Source organism: Alligator mississippiensis, chromosome 6, assembly GCF_030867095.1.
Source record: "Alligator mississippiensis isolate rAllMis1 chromosome 6, rAllMis1, whole genome shotgun sequence".
NCBI lineage: Eukaryota > Metazoa > Chordata > Crocodylia > Alligatoridae > Alligator > Alligator mississippiensis.
In genome coordinates, this window is record NC_081829.1 from 611397 (window position 1) to 626005 (window position 14609).

Below are 14609 nucleotides of genomic sequence, written 5' to 3' on the forward strand. Positions count from 1 at the left end.
GGCACACCTGAGCGCCAATAATGAGCTCATGCGCTTCTGGTGCCCAGCGCTGTGCTCGGGACACGTCCCCCTGGCAGACGTGCTGCGGGCAGCGCCAGTCAAATGACTCGGGACAAAACACCATTTACAGGAAACAACCATTATTTCCCCCCTCTTCCTCCCTTGGGCTTTCTCAGCCTCCAGAATATGCCCAGGCCAGCTGATCTCTGCTGTGCTCCCGCTTGCTCCGAGCTAACCCGCATGAGTCCTGAACGGGCCCCGATCCCCTCGCTGTTGCCCGTCTCCAGCTGCCCCCGGCTAGCGAAGGCACACGCTCGCATTCAAGGCACGGGGAGTGGAGGCAGCGCTGAGAAGGGAGCTCAGAGGAGCATCTTCTGCTTTGCCCCTTCCCTTGGCCTGGTGCCCCGGCTCCTCTGTGCCCCGGCGGGCTCAGCTCCCAGCTCTCCGGCGCAGAGGGAGGAGTGGCTGCTAAACGCCAGCTGCGGCCATCCCCAGGGCGGCAGGTGGCATGCACGGCAGGCTGCCTTCGTCTAGGGAGAACAACCCACACCGTGCCCTTGGGGATGTCAGGGCTGCAAACGCCTGTCCGGAGCAAGGCCAAGCACGCGTGTGCACGTGTGCCACAGAAGCAAGCACTGGCGCTATCGTCTAGGTGAGGCCTGGGATGCCTCGATGCCGGGAGGACACCGTGACTGCGCTGCTCGCTGCGGCGGTGCCAGGAAGGGAGACGAGGGGCGGGCGCTGGAGTGCAAAGCTCAGCAATTTGCAAAAGGAGCCGACCGAACAAACGACTGACGCGGTTTCCTGGCAGCCGGCGGGGCAGCTCCCTGCAGAAGGGAACAAAACGACGAGCGGGTCCATGAACGGACCGTCCTCCCTGCGTGCCCCCGCCGGGATGCCCCATCCGCGGTGCACGTGGACAGGCTTAGCCCACGCCGGGAGTGGGAGCGGGAGCAGGGCTGGGTCGGGGGGGCTCTCGGTGCTGCAGCAACGTGAATCGGGAATGAACCACGCACAGAAACGAGCAATTCTGGTGTCACGGCTGGGAGCAAGGAGAGCCTCTTTCCAGACACCTGCCATCACAGCGCGGTCATGTGGCCTGATTCGTGTCCTCCTGCTTTAGCCTTCTTCGGACGGGGATGCCCCGCTGGAGGGGGTAGAGGCCGGGAAGCCGGGCTGCCATGGGGGGTCTCGCTCCAGCTGCCTGCACCGTGGGGCTGTTTCGGGAGAGGGTTGGCCACAGTCCCTGGGGCTTGCCTCTGCTTCCCCGGTGAAGCCAGCTGCGAGCAGCGACGTGCATGGGACGCCAGGAGAGGAGGATGAGGACAGCTCAGAGAAAACACAGCTCTCGCTTTGCTCCCCCTGTTCCCCACTTGCTAAATCCTGGGCTCTGCCCCGGCCAGCACTCGGGCACAAGTATCACGTGCTGGTGCACACCCAGCGGTCGCTGCACCCCACGGTGGGTCACGTGAAGGCACTGGTGCAATGAAGCCGGTGGCCCGGCCCAGGCATGGAGCCTCTTGCACGCACGTCACTCTTTGATGGCTCTAAGATTCACGAGCAAAACCATTCGCCTGCTGCCCCGTGCTCATTAGGAGCCCTGCTTCCAGCCACATCATTTCCTTCATGCCGGTGCCTCCGCCTTTGCAGGCCCGAGTCCAGAGAGGGTGCATCCCGCGCATGTGCAGTGTCCAGTGCAGCCCACAGCACACGTCCACGCCTCTCGAGCACTTTTAGCTGGGCACAGGCCACACCAGCAGGTGAACTGGGAATAGAAACTGGGTTTCCTAGTTCCCAGGCAGGACCCTTCCCACCAGACCCCTTGCATAGGCCCCAGGCAGCCCTGCTCCTGCTGCCCTGGAGCCAGGAGTGCCTTGCCCAGCAAGGCCAGCAGCGCTGGTCCCTGGCCAGAACGGCGCGGTGTGTTGTGCCGCCGTGTTTGCACCGGCCCACGGGTCCAGTCTGCAGCCTGCGTCCCGCAGGCCTGCTCCCCGCCGTCCCTACCCCGCTGGTGTGATCTGCTCCCCAAAATGCTGCTGTCCCCTCTTTCCTCCCACCACCCCGTGCTGGGAAGGGTGGGAAGCAGCCGTGGACGCGGGCCGCGCTTTTACCTCTTTTATAAAATTCATGAAGCGCCCGCCGAACCTCCAGGCCTTGTGTCGATGGCACTGCAGGGAGTTGACGGTCATCTGCGGGGCGCGCTGGTAGCACACCGAGACGATGTGGACCGCGTCGTACAACAGGGCAGCATCTGTCTAAAGTAAAGGGGAAGAGCATGGGGATGGATAACTGCCCCGGAGCGACCGGGCGCTACTGCCGGCTCCATTCGGAGACTCCCTCGCGCCAAGGCAAGACATTGCAGGGTGCAACCCCACCGAGCATCCTCGGCTGCGGGCGGGAGGGGGCTGGGACCGTTCCTTGGGACAGACGAGGAGTGAGTCCTGGGTAACAGTTTCACTGGAGATGAGATTAATGAGATACTTGGCCTGCCCGTGGGCTAACGGGGACACGGGTGAGTACAAAACACAGTCCTAGCTCAAGAGACAGCCGAAAGCTGCAGGGCCCAGGGCCAGACCGATACCAGCCAGTTTAATTAACGCTGGGTACGATGGTATCAAGAAGGACCTCCTATCCCGATCCCTTTGAAGCCAACTGCAACCCCTGACTTCAAAGGAAGCAGGGAATAGTCTTAGTCCGGGCGAGGTCACCAGGACGGACCCCCCCCGCCTCCGAAAGCGAGGTGAGTCCATCGCGATCCTCCCGCCTGACCCCCGGACCTGTAAACCCGCTGCTACCTCCGTACACAGCGCAGGGGAAGTCGGAGGAGCAGGAGCCTGCTCCCCGCGCGGTACTTTACACTGAAAGCCATCTCTTTAAATCACAGCCCGGGAGAGTGTCGGCTGTCTGTCTGCCCCCACCGGGGGTTAATGCACCTGCTGCTCTGCTGTCACACACGCACGACTGCTGGCTGGTGCAAAGGAAATGTCAGACGAATAAAAAACAGAATAATAAGGGCTTTTCCCCCCTTGGGTAGCCACTTCCCTTCCCCCTCCAACACACAACCCAGGAAAACCCTGGCATCCTGACATCCTGGACGGGGGGAACGAGGAACGGGAAGGGTGAGCAACCTGCCCAAAGCCACGAGCGAGCAGGAACAGAGCTCAGGGCCCTCGTTATCGGCACACGCTGCTGGTTAATTAAGGGCTCCTCAATGAGGAAGGGCACCTATTACTGCTGACAATCCTCCCCTTGGTGCGCACAGAGCAAAGGGCTCGCTCCGCAGAGCCTCGCCACAGATTCAGGCCTCTCCCTTCGTCGGCCTGCATTTGCACCAGCCCACGGCTGCCACGGGATGATTTGGGGGCTCTTTAATATACTGCAGCGATGCTTTTGGAGAAGACTCGGAGTGAGAGGGGAGACTAAAAGCATGAAACCAAAGAGTGAGGAGGACATGGGGTAAGCATTGCTAGCAGCTGTCAGCGGAGGGGCTGGAGACCCCCGGGGACACGCTCTCATAGCCCCGCAGAGCCCGCAGGAGCAGTCCTGACTGCACGGCACAACCCGAGGGGCTCTCCTTGGAAACTGGTGCCGGACAGGGAATGGCGCCCCAATGCAAGGGGTTACCCCGCCGCTCTCACCGGCCGGCTGAGATTGCAATGGGCAAGTACCCTCACGGCCGGCTAGCATGGTGCGCCCCTGCCTGCACCTATCGGGTTGGCACCTATCGGGAAGCCCAACGTGGGGGAGAGACGGAGGGGGTGGGCAACTGGTCCAGGGGCTGGGAGGCGGGCTGGAGACCTGGGCTTGCTCCCTGGGTTGTCTCCCAGCTGTGCCGCCTGGCCCTGCCTGAGCTTTGGGGGGATGCTCCTTGGCGCTGCAGAGAGAAACTCTTCGCTCTGCTGGGAGGAGGTGCCTTAGAAAGCGTATTGGGAAGCGCGTGGCAGAGCAGCTCCAGCCGCTTCCCAAGAGGTGCTCGGCCCTCGGTGGCAGCATCGTGGCTCTCCTAACTCCACCCCACCTGCCGGGGCTCACGGCAAGAGCCTGTCTCGCTCGCCAGCGTCCAGCTCCCGACGGGGACCCAGCGCACGCTGCACCTGCTGCTGCACGAGGGCGAGAGGGGCTGAGCGGAGCGAGGCCAGCAACCCACCATGCACCTTGGTTGCGTTTCAAAAGCTAAAACACAGCCAGCAAGAAACAAATGCCCATTATTTAGCCAAAGCCTAGCCCGACCCCCGCCTCGCCCAGCCCACACCGAGCCCAGAGCGGTGGCTGTACCTAGGGCCCCTTCCTCACATGCAGCAAACCCTCGGGGTTTTAAAGTGACCCTCGTACCATCATCACCCCGTCCAGCAGTCCCGTCTCGGCCTTGGGCGCTGACTGCAGGCGCTCCATGGACCACTTCTCAACGATGGAGGACACGTAGGGGTTCTCCACATTGAGGATGCGGAAGCCGGTCAGGTTCACTCCGGAGTAGCGGTATGGCTCTAGGTCTAATGCATAAAGATCCTTAAAAAAGAGAAACCAGGTTAAACATTTTGTGCCTCTCTTTTCTTTGCCTCGTTTCCTCGGTGGCACACAGTGGCCAGTGTCAGGTGGGGGAATCCAGGTGCCCGGGCATCGCTCCTCTCTCATCCCATCGAGTAGTTGCATCCTGCTAGCAATGAGAGAGCTCAGGGGAGCCAGGGCTGCACCGTGCTGGATGCAGCGTGGGATGAGAGCCCCTTTCCCGACACCTTTGCCACGTAAAGAGCAAGGTCTACAAGGCACGGGCAGCACGGGAGAACGGCTGTCCCTGCTCTGCTGAGGCACACGGAGGTCAAATGACTTGGCCAGACTCGGCACGCAGGCGTTGGGAACAAAACTCAGGCCCCGGGAAGTGTGGGACTCCAGGGCCAGGCTGCCTTGCTCCCCTGCAGGCTTACACGGCACGTGGGACGCACCGTGGGGATTCGCCTTTTGTTTCACTCCAGGTAAAAGTAACCTGAGCTTTGGCTCCCAGGTGCCCCTCAAGAGGCTGAGTGCACGAGCAAGCTGCTGCAGGTGAGCTCCACCGCGGCAGGCTCCCTCCCCTTTCTACCAGCCCGTACCCGGAGCCTGTGCTTGCCACAGCCGGCGATTGAGCCGTTCAGCCAAGCAACTGGTGCCAGGCAAGGGACACGGGACACGCGCTCTCCAGGAAGGGCTGTGTCTCATCGCCCCTTGTGAAGCACTGCTGCACGTCTGCAAGGAGTGGGGGATATCTGCCCCTCAACTGAGCCTTGAGCTTGGGAGAAGGATTAAGTAAAACCGCTGATGAAACGCGCGGCTAATTGTGCAGATATGATGGGAGGTGGGGGCTTTCAGGCAGGGGACATATCAGTCTCTCGCAGTCTCGGGGTCCCCACATTTGCACTGCCACGGTCATAATGTGATCCTGACTCTGGGGCACGGGCCCATGAGAAGCCCTGATGAAGGCGGGAGGAGGTTTCTGGTTCAAACAAGACACTGAGCAAGTCCCTGAGAAGCCTGTGGGGCTATGCTTGGAGAGGACACTGTCCGCACACAGCACGGGACGATAGCTCCCTGCCCCAAGAGCGGTCAGCTTCAGCTCTGCCCATTGCCTCTAGCTCATCCCCGTTGTGTCCGGCAAGCTCTGGGGGGCAGGGAGCTATCGTCCCGTGCCGTGTGCCGACAGCGCCTGGCCCCGTGGGACCCTGGCGTATGTCTGGACCCTGCAATGATGCCATTGCAGTGCTGCGCTGGAACCGGGTCCCTTCTTGGCAGCATGCTGCAAAGACACAGACCTGGTTTGCAAAGTCTTTGTGCAAAGCTAGTACCCCAGGGAGCACTTTGCAAGGGTTTCGTGAGCTGGTCCACGGCAGCGCTGGGGTGTGTGAGCTCTGGGCACAGCTCTGCAGGGCGTGGAAGCTCTGCCCAAGGGTGCATTGACGTTAGAAAGATGCTCATGGCTCCCTTGCACACCTCCTTTCTTTTGTGGAGGGGGGGAAGGGAGGGTGCTGCAGAGGTTACTGGGATTTTCCACTGATGGATCTAGGATTGTCAAGTCTTTAAGCCTGTCAGAGGCTGCACAGAGATCTCCCCTGACAATGCAGCTGTGATCTCGGTGCATGCCCAGACTGATGGAAGGACCCTGCTGGCAGCCTCATCCTCTCGTGGACGTGGTCCTGTCTGGAGCAGCGACAAGGCACTACATCCAAATAGCAATGCCCGAATCAAAGCGCCATTAAAATCAGTGCAGCCTGGACAGCCGAGCCTGCATGCTCAGTGGGAGAGTGAGGAATTGCTGCAGCTATTTTCTTTTTATAAGCTTTTAGAGATTTTTTTTTTTTTTTTTTAAATGGTGGCCCCCTGTTTGGCATCCACAAAATGCCCAGCTGATGGATGCCATGCCTTCCCGCACAGTAGATGATGGAGTCGTTAATCAATGTCAAGCCCTGAAGGATCAATTATTTTCCCTTGCAAAATGGCAGGTACCAAACCAGAGCCCCAGTTAAAAGGGCAGGCTGGAAATCAGGCAGGGATGTCATCTTTCTAAGCGATGCAGCGCGATCCAGCTCGGTGCACTGATGGGAGCCTTTCCGGGGACCTTCCCCTCTGCCCCCTTTTACCTCTCAGCTGCAATTCGACTCCTCTCCTCCTGGAATAAAGGGCAATTAGGAAGCCAAGTGGATTTGCAGAAATGGCAGAGGTGCCCCTGACACGCACGCTCCTTCTGGCCCCTCTTTTCCTGCCTGTCCTTGATCCGCACGCTGGAGCATCTGGTCCCATTTTCCAGCTCATCTGCATTTCCTTCTGGCAGGCATCTCGGTGCGGCAAAGTCATCTCACTCTTTTCCTGGAGCTTCCCCTCTCAGACGTGCTGAGCTGCCTCTTCCCCATGTCCCGGCTCCCCGGGGTTTCCCAGCTTCGCTGCTGCTTCAGAGCCGCTCCCGGCTGAGAGCAGGGATCCCTGGAGCCAGGTGCTTGGCAAGCACGCGGGACAGGGCGCTCGTTTTGGGCTGGTCTCGACCCTGCAGACTTCTGCACTGGAAACTCCCCTACCGCCTTACCCCTCCCGCACCTCCCTGCACGGGCTCCCGTAGAGCGAGTCGCTCCGGGGATGGCGCTGCCAGCGGGGTCCCTGTCTGTGCATCAGCGCAGCCGTACGAGATGCCGATGCTCTGCAGCCTGGCCCCTCAGCCCGATTTCAGGCAAGGCCACTGACGGACTCAGCGTGCTCTGGGTCGCTGACGTGCTGCTTCCTACAGATGACACGCTTGTTTGCAGCTGGGCCCAAGCACCTATGTTCACTTATGTGCCTAAGCAAGGAAACTAGGTTTGATTTTTATTTAAATGTCGGAAAATCCAGCCCCAGGCACTCACTGTGAAGCCCCCAGGTTTGCAAATCATGCCTGGGATGCTTTTTCCGTCATCAAGCACGTTCCAGAGATGGTGGCAGCGTCGCGTCCAGGGAAATGCCTTTGGGGGATCTAGCTCATCCGCCTCCAAGCAACTCTGCAGATTCAGTCCTGGGCTGTCTTCAGAAGTGGCCGAGACAGGGCGCCGGCAGCGTTAGCACCGTGACACCCGTCTGCTCCTTCCCCCTTGGCTTCCTCTCCTCCACACCTACCTTAGACCATCGCTTGTTTGATGGCGATGCCCGAGCCCACGGCAGTGCCGCGGGCCAAGCTGCGTGCACAGACAGAGGGACTCTGAGCACCATGTTGCCTCCGTGCTCGTCTCTCCCAGGGCAGCTGCAGGAGGGAGTCGGAGCTAGACCCTACCCGCTGCCCCAAACCCCCCGAGCCCGGCGGGCGCTGGGGCTGCTCAGAGCCAGAGAGGGTCCGGGGCTCGTGCACTTGTGACACCGAGCGCTGGCGCCGCAGCCTTTGCCACCTCCACCGCTCTCGGGAGGGAGCTCGAGACAAGGCCGTTCGTGTTGAACTCGGCGAACTGTGCTCAGCCTGGCTGTCTGGCAAAATGTTGAAGCATCCTATGCCAAATGTTGATGCACTGTACTCAGTATTGACGAGGGACCTTTTAGAAACATTCAGTATAGCATAATAGACTAATTCATTAGCACCCCATGGGTCTAGTAGGGAAGAAGCTGGAGCACATGCATTGCAAGCTAGGAAAACATTGCCTCGAGGAGTGACAGATTAAAATATCTTTCCCGTGATGTAACTGTTATTTCAGGAAAGTGGCATTAATTGTGATTGCTTATCTATTAATTTATTATAATTTTTTTTCCATTTTTTTTTTCCTTTTCACCTCCAGGCTTTACCTACCCATGAAATGTTCTATAGGCTCAGCTGGGGCTGATTAATAGGAGGTTATCTGGGAATGGCTTAAAGCTGCTCGGAATAGATAATGGCAGCAGGAGTAATTAAAATGTCTTTTGCATTTGAAAAATAAGTTTTGCAATTTTTAAGGGTTAGTTTATTATGTTTCGTTCCTAAAGGGCAAAAAGATAAATGAGTTTTTTAACATCACACGCAATTCAGCAGACTCCCGGACGGCAGCCTCCTCAATGCAAACAGAAACGGCACGCCGAGAGAAATGCCTCCTGGAGTCAGAGGGGATCTAGCCTGTATTTAATGAGACTAGGGCTAATTTCAACCCGAGATCTTCTCGTGTTAAATAAACCTGTAGCATTAAAATATCTGCCCCCTCCCTTGCTCCCCCGGGGCAGGGCTCGCCTTGGGCTTTCGGAGGAGATGGGCACCCAGTTACGCCGGCACCGCACGCCTTGCTCCCACGGCCCCGGGCCCCGCGGTGCGCGCGCGCGCTCAGCCGGAGGGTAAAGGGCTGAAGAATTGCCAGGGCCAGATTCGTCTCTCCTCTCCCCTCCCCTGGTGTAAATCTGGAGTGCCTTCAGACACGAAGGGTGGTAGACGTGGTGTAAAATCAGTGGCATTTAGAGACCGTGAGAGCCTGGCTCTTAGCACGGGCATTCGGGCAGCACTTCAGCAAGTAACCGCTGCAAGAGAAGGGCCCCTGCGCTCGGGCCGGGGCTCAGCGCGGCGCCGTGGCCCCCGCTGCGCAGCCCGGGCGCCCCCACCCCCGGGATTGCTCTCCGGCCGCCTGCAGCCCCCACACCTCATCCGGGGAGCGGCGCAAAGGCAGGAGGGAAGGCAGAGCTGCGATACGTTACCAGCGTCGTGAAGATGAAGTGGTAGTACTCCGTCATCATCCCCATGGCCATGGCCTTAAGAAAAGCAGGGGAGAACCTGGTTAGTGAGAAGCAGAGCACGAGCGTCTAGCAAAAAGCAGCTCGAGGCTGGCTGGTAGGCACGGGGGCAGCTGGGGCAGGGCACAAAGCCTTTGGGGGCTCCGCCAATTCAGCAAAGCACCTCGGCAGGTGCTTCGTGTTCAGACACGAGCCTGTGCGCGGCGCTGTGTCTCGTGGCTCAGTTTGCACCGGTGCGGGGAGCACCCCGCGCCCGCCGACCTCAGCAGAGGTTGCAGGTGTGGGAAAAAGGACGTATGACTGCGAGCATGCATCTGCATCCGTGCACAGACACCGCCGAGCAAAACCCCGGCTCTGTCTGAGCTCCTGGCTCTGGCCCGGCTGGGGCCGAGGGGAAGACAGCGTCGGTGTTTGCTGCGCTCCCACGCCGGGTGACGGGCAGCCTCGTGGCCACCGAGGCAGGGGCACGAAACAGACTGCTACCAAGTCATTGCACTGCGCACCGACCTTGCAAGGGGAAGGGAAAAGCTTGTTCCCCCCCTCTCTTAAATTGGTGCATGGCATTCATCTGCAACTTCCTCCCCCGCTGCTTGTGTGGCTCTTTTGTACCTTCCACAGGCATGCAGCTAATTAAGAAAGAAAATGACTATCTGCCCATTCTTCCTGAGCACAATAAACAGACGAGCATAATTAGCACTCGGCTCCCTCACTGACCCCGGGAAAGTTTCCATTTAGAGTCCAGGGTTTGAAAAAAGAAAAGAAAAGGGGGGGAAAAAGAGAGAGTCATTCTTGTGTCATCAATAGAGTCAAATCAATGAATATAAATTGAGTAGTTGCTCGGGGCTGGCACCGGGCTGGGCTGGCACCCGCCCCGGCGTGAAGCGCTTCCAAGCAGGCCAGGCTGGATGTCAGCGGGGCCGGGCCGAAGGGCGAGCCCGTTCGTGCAGCGAGCCTGAAACCCAAGCCAGATCCACGGGCTGTGACTGTCTTGCAGCTGCCTGGCTCCTCGGAGCTGGGGACAGCCGCAGATCGGCATCTTCCTGGACGAGGCGGCAACCGGCGAACTGACCCCGGCTTTCAGCATCTCCTGCCACAGCTCCTCCGTGGGGGCTCATCAGGGAGAGGGAGGATGAGTGGCGTGCATCTCCGTCGAGCAGGACACGGGCTGGCTCTGTGTCCTGCCCAGGGTTACACACACTTCACCGCAGGCTCGGCGGAGGGGGAAGCACAGCACAGGCCACGGAAAACACTGCCGGGGGCTCTGCTCATGGCACGGAGGGTTGGGCAGCCCTTTAAAGCCATCCCTGACAGCCACGGGGCTTCAGCTGACCTGGGGTGCAACAGGGAAGGCTTTGCTTCCCTCTGCTCTCTGCGCAGCTCTGCTAAAATTACTAGGGCAGAGTTTAGCTCCGAGGAAAAGAGACAGTTTGAAAGCAAGCGGGAGGTCTGGAGAGCTGGAAAAATGGAGCAGAGCCCAAGCACCAGGCTGCAAAGTGGGACGTTTTCCCACTGCCTCTCTGTGACCTGGATACGAATGCAAAGCCAAGCAGGTCTCGAGCCCGGGCAACCCCAGAGCGGCAGAGATCAGACCCAGTCCTCCTGTCTGGTGCATGCAGCAGCTGCCTCCGAGGGCAGAATAAACCCCATCTTTGTAAAGGGGGAAAAGGGGAGCGTGTGGGGGGATGCCGCAGGGGAAGCCACAGAGACACCCCAGGAGAAGGGGACGTGGGGGCTGTGCTAACATTAACAGACCTACGCACAGCCACCCGCCGAGACGGGCAAGAGAGAAGCCAGGGAGCAAATGGGTTCATCGACCAGTGATGCAGACACGGACATCGAAGATACCTGGGGACTGTGCGAGGCCTGCTAAGAAAGCCTGGCTTCCTAACAGACATTGCCAAAGAGTCTGCTGGTCCCAGAGGCCAAAAACGTGAATGCTTTAACCCTCGTGTCATCCCAAGGAGCCCACACTGGCCGGCGAGCCGTGGGACAAGTTCCTCTGCATCCCCGTACTGGGAAAGCTCTTGGGGTCCCAAGTGCCGCTCCAGGTAACTATGAGTTGCCTGCAAGCTGATGACTTAAGGGGATTATTTATTACATGTTAAATAGATCCGGAGGGTTTGAGGCACGACTGGTGTTCGTGGGTGCCCAGGCGGACGCTCAGCTCCTGAAACTTGGACCATTTTAAGGCAAGGCAAACACCTGGATCAACAACTGCTTTGGGGGATTTGGGCTCAAATGTGTATTTTACTTACTTTACTTTATTTTCCTTAATTTTTAGGGCATGGTCTGTAGGACTCCTGCCCTTCTCTGCATTGCATTGGACCAGTCAGAGCAGAGGGAGAACTCAGAGGACGCGGTAGAGGTCAGATCTGCATGTGTTTAATTGCCAGTGTTTGCTAAATGGCTGCAGAAGGAAACGACGCAGAGTTGTTGTGCACGGTTAAGGAGAAAGGCTCCCGCTCCAAAACGTCTCTCTCTGGCGAGCACCTTCTGCATCCCTTCCTTTCCTCGCCAGGACTCGAGGCTTTTCACAGCGCACAGGAATGCAACGCTGCAGGGGGAAAGGTGGAAGACCCCAATGGCGAGTGGCAGTTAGCTCCTCCATCACCTGCTCCATGGAGAGGAGAGAGGCTCCTTTTCCCAGGCACGGCTGGCTGCTCCACGTCAGCATTTCTCACTGCCCAGCAGCGAGGACGAGAGAGGACTAGGACAGACCGGTCTGTCCCCGCACGTGTGAGCACGGCCGTGGGACAGCTCTGTGCACAACAGGCGGCTTAGCCGGCATTGCACGGCTGGCTGGGCAAATACGCGCAGACACCACTTTAAGGTGTGAACGGGGCTTACAACACCCTGGCGCACTTCGGTGCAGGGTCCGCGGGCAGACGTAATCCATGCACCGCTGCCAAGCAGAAGTCTCTGTTGTCCTGGAAAAAACCCGCCGGAGACGCAGGGAAGCTTCCTTCTCTCCCACCCCCACCCCCCACCCCTCCTCTTCCCGCACGATGAGGAGTGGAGCAGATGGCACAATAAACTATAATAAACTGCATAATAAGTGAACAGCACCAAACGCAGCCAGCATGTTAAAGTAACAGGCAGGAGATGGCAATGCGTCCTGGGCTCTCTGCACTCTCGGGGCATTTCTCTTCATTTTGCAGCGGCACGGGGGTTGCACGGGACAGTCGCCGCCTGTTTGCTGAGCTGCTCGGTCCTGTGAAGGTTCATTTAATCAGGGCCTGGTGTCCCACTGGGCTGCTATAAATGACACTGATGTTTGCACGAGGGAAGTTAAAAAATAGCAAACATTTTGCTTGGCCTCCTGGCAACCCCGTACCATAATGGCACATACAGAAAAGGAAGAGCGGGGGGGCATCCAAGCCTTCTGGCATGTGAGACGGAGGAATTAAGGAGTTGCGGGGTGGGGGAAGGCAGGTCACTGGAAAATCACTGACATCTAGGCTCAAATGCAGAGAACGGCACAACACAGCAATGCGAGGACCTGGGAATGTGATATTCTTCTTGGCATTTCCATTTTGACCAGACGTGTGCTCCTTGTGTCAATGCACGTGTGTGTGCGTGCATGCATGCCTGCTCAAAAGAAACCTAGCCAGAGGTATAGCAGCTCACGTCGTGTGCCAGGATGAGCGTGTTCAGACTCTGGGGCAAGGTGGATCAAGAAGCAGCACAAAGCAAGCGCGGGGACACGACTACGGGAAGAGCGGGAGACCTCTGCGCGGCGGGGAAACGAAGTCCTCGCGGACCGCGCGTTTGGGGATCACGGCGTGCAAACCGCAGTGGGGCAGCCGCACCCATTTCCCTCCGTGGGAGACTCATTTTCTGTGGGCATTTATTATTATTTACTTGTAGTGATTTGGGGAGTTTTTCCAGTGTCATTTGGTTTTTGGATCCTTTGCAGAAACCAGACACTTTCCAGGAAATATTTCATAGGGTCAAAATCCCAATTTTCCACTGAAAGACCAAATGAGATGGAAATTGGGTTAATTCTGCGAGGCGTTCGGGGCCCAAGCAGGGACCGGCCCCTCCTCGCCCCACCGCTGCGTTGGTGAAACCCGCTTCGAGTTGGGGCGCCGCCTCGCTCACCTGCTTGAGGATCTGCGCGGCCATGAGGTGGCTGCAGTCGAAGATGATGCGAAACTCCCTGCCCCGCTTCATCTCCTTGAGCAGCGGCCGCGCGTCCTCCGTGTCCAGGGGCAGCTGGCGGATCTTGAGCCGGATGTTGTACCGCGACGGGGCCATGATGAGCTCCTGCAGCCGGATGAGGCCTTAGGGCGCGGCGGGGCGCAGAGAGAGAAACCGCAGCGTTACGCAGGGAAGGGCGCGCTCGTCTCCCCTCCGCCGCCCCGGGCCTTCATCCTACTGGGGACAAGGGGGCACCGGGCACCCCACTTCCAAGGGAAGCTCTGCACGGCCGTGCCTGCCCCCCCCATCCCCCGTCCCCCTCGTTAGCATTTTATAACATAGTCTGTCCCAACAAAGGAGCTGTCTGGGACGAGCTTTCAAACTCCACGCAAGAGTCCTGTTGCGCGTGGACACGGCAGCAACCACTGCAGCGAGAGCGCCAGAGAGGTCGGCCTGCCGCCCGGCCCTGGTCGCTGGTGGCCGTGCCCGGGGCCGTCAGTGCCCAGCTGGCCGTGAATGCAAAGCTTCAGCAGCAACCCAAGGACCCTGTGCGGTCCGGCGGTGAGCGCACGAGGACTTCCTACCTTTCTTTGCGGCCCAACTGCAGGACATGGCGCGGGTTTTCTCCGCGAGGGGTGCGCTAGGACAGTCCCTACAAGGAACCCACGCTAGAGAAGCTGCAGCAGCTCTTCCTTCACCTACCTGTACTGTCATCATACACAACGGTAGCTGACCTCCATTTCAAATACTGTACGAGGTCCAGAATGGCATGGCTCAGAGAAGCATAGTCAGGGTAAAGGTTGACATAGAAAGTGTCCTTGTTATCCAACGGGTGATGCTTCCACCGGAGTTGTATGTGGGGGACTTCCAGTGCATTGCAAATGGACTGAACGGCATTGGTACAGGAGCCTTGAGAAGGCCCAAATATTGCTACCACCCCAAGAGCGAGCTGGTCACAGGCTGCAATAGAAAGGGATCAAAGCTGTCAATACACCAGACAACATCCCTCCCGCACCCGTCCGCCCCGGGGCAGCCCTCCCTCCAGGACCGCATGCAAGCAGAACACGCGAGGCTTGGAAGGGGTCGTCCAGCTCCAAGCAGGACCATCCCCAACCAGCACAATCGCCGCAGGCATCTGGGAAGCGACCCCCCAACACCTCTCCTGCCATAAAAATGATGGCATCGGGTGCGACATGCTCTGAAAACCGAGGGGCACAGCCGGTGAGAGTCTTAGGGGGGGTTTGAACGCTGGGTTTCAGCCGAAAACCTGGATTTTTAGCAGAAGCGGCTAGCAGCAAGCT

General features: G+C 58.8%; 1 protein-coding gene across 4 annotated transcripts in view; it reads right to left on the reverse strand.

Annotated features, from left to right (window-relative positions):
• Positions 1 to 14609, reverse strand: part of GRIK3 (glutamate ionotropic receptor kainate type subunit 3) — a 161607-nt gene that overhangs the window by 57757 nt on the left and 89241 nt on the right. For all 4 annotated transcript variants that reach the window (XR_009462897.1, XM_059729452.1, XM_019489926.2 and 1 more), the window contains exons 3-7: positions 14011 to 14268; positions 13270 to 13451; positions 9133 to 9186; positions 4333 to 4506; positions 2112 to 2255 (exon numbers count right to left, since the gene is read on the reverse strand). Coding sequence is in view for 3 of the 4 variants with exons in the window: in XM_059729452.1 (XP_059585435.1) it covers positions 2112 to 2255; positions 4333 to 4506; positions 9133 to 9186; positions 13270 to 13451; positions 14011 to 14268 (812 nt within the window). In the remaining variant the exon portion in view is untranslated. The remainder of the gene's footprint in view (positions 1 to 2111; positions 2256 to 4332; positions 4507 to 9132; positions 9187 to 13269; positions 13452 to 14010; positions 14269 to 14609) is intronic.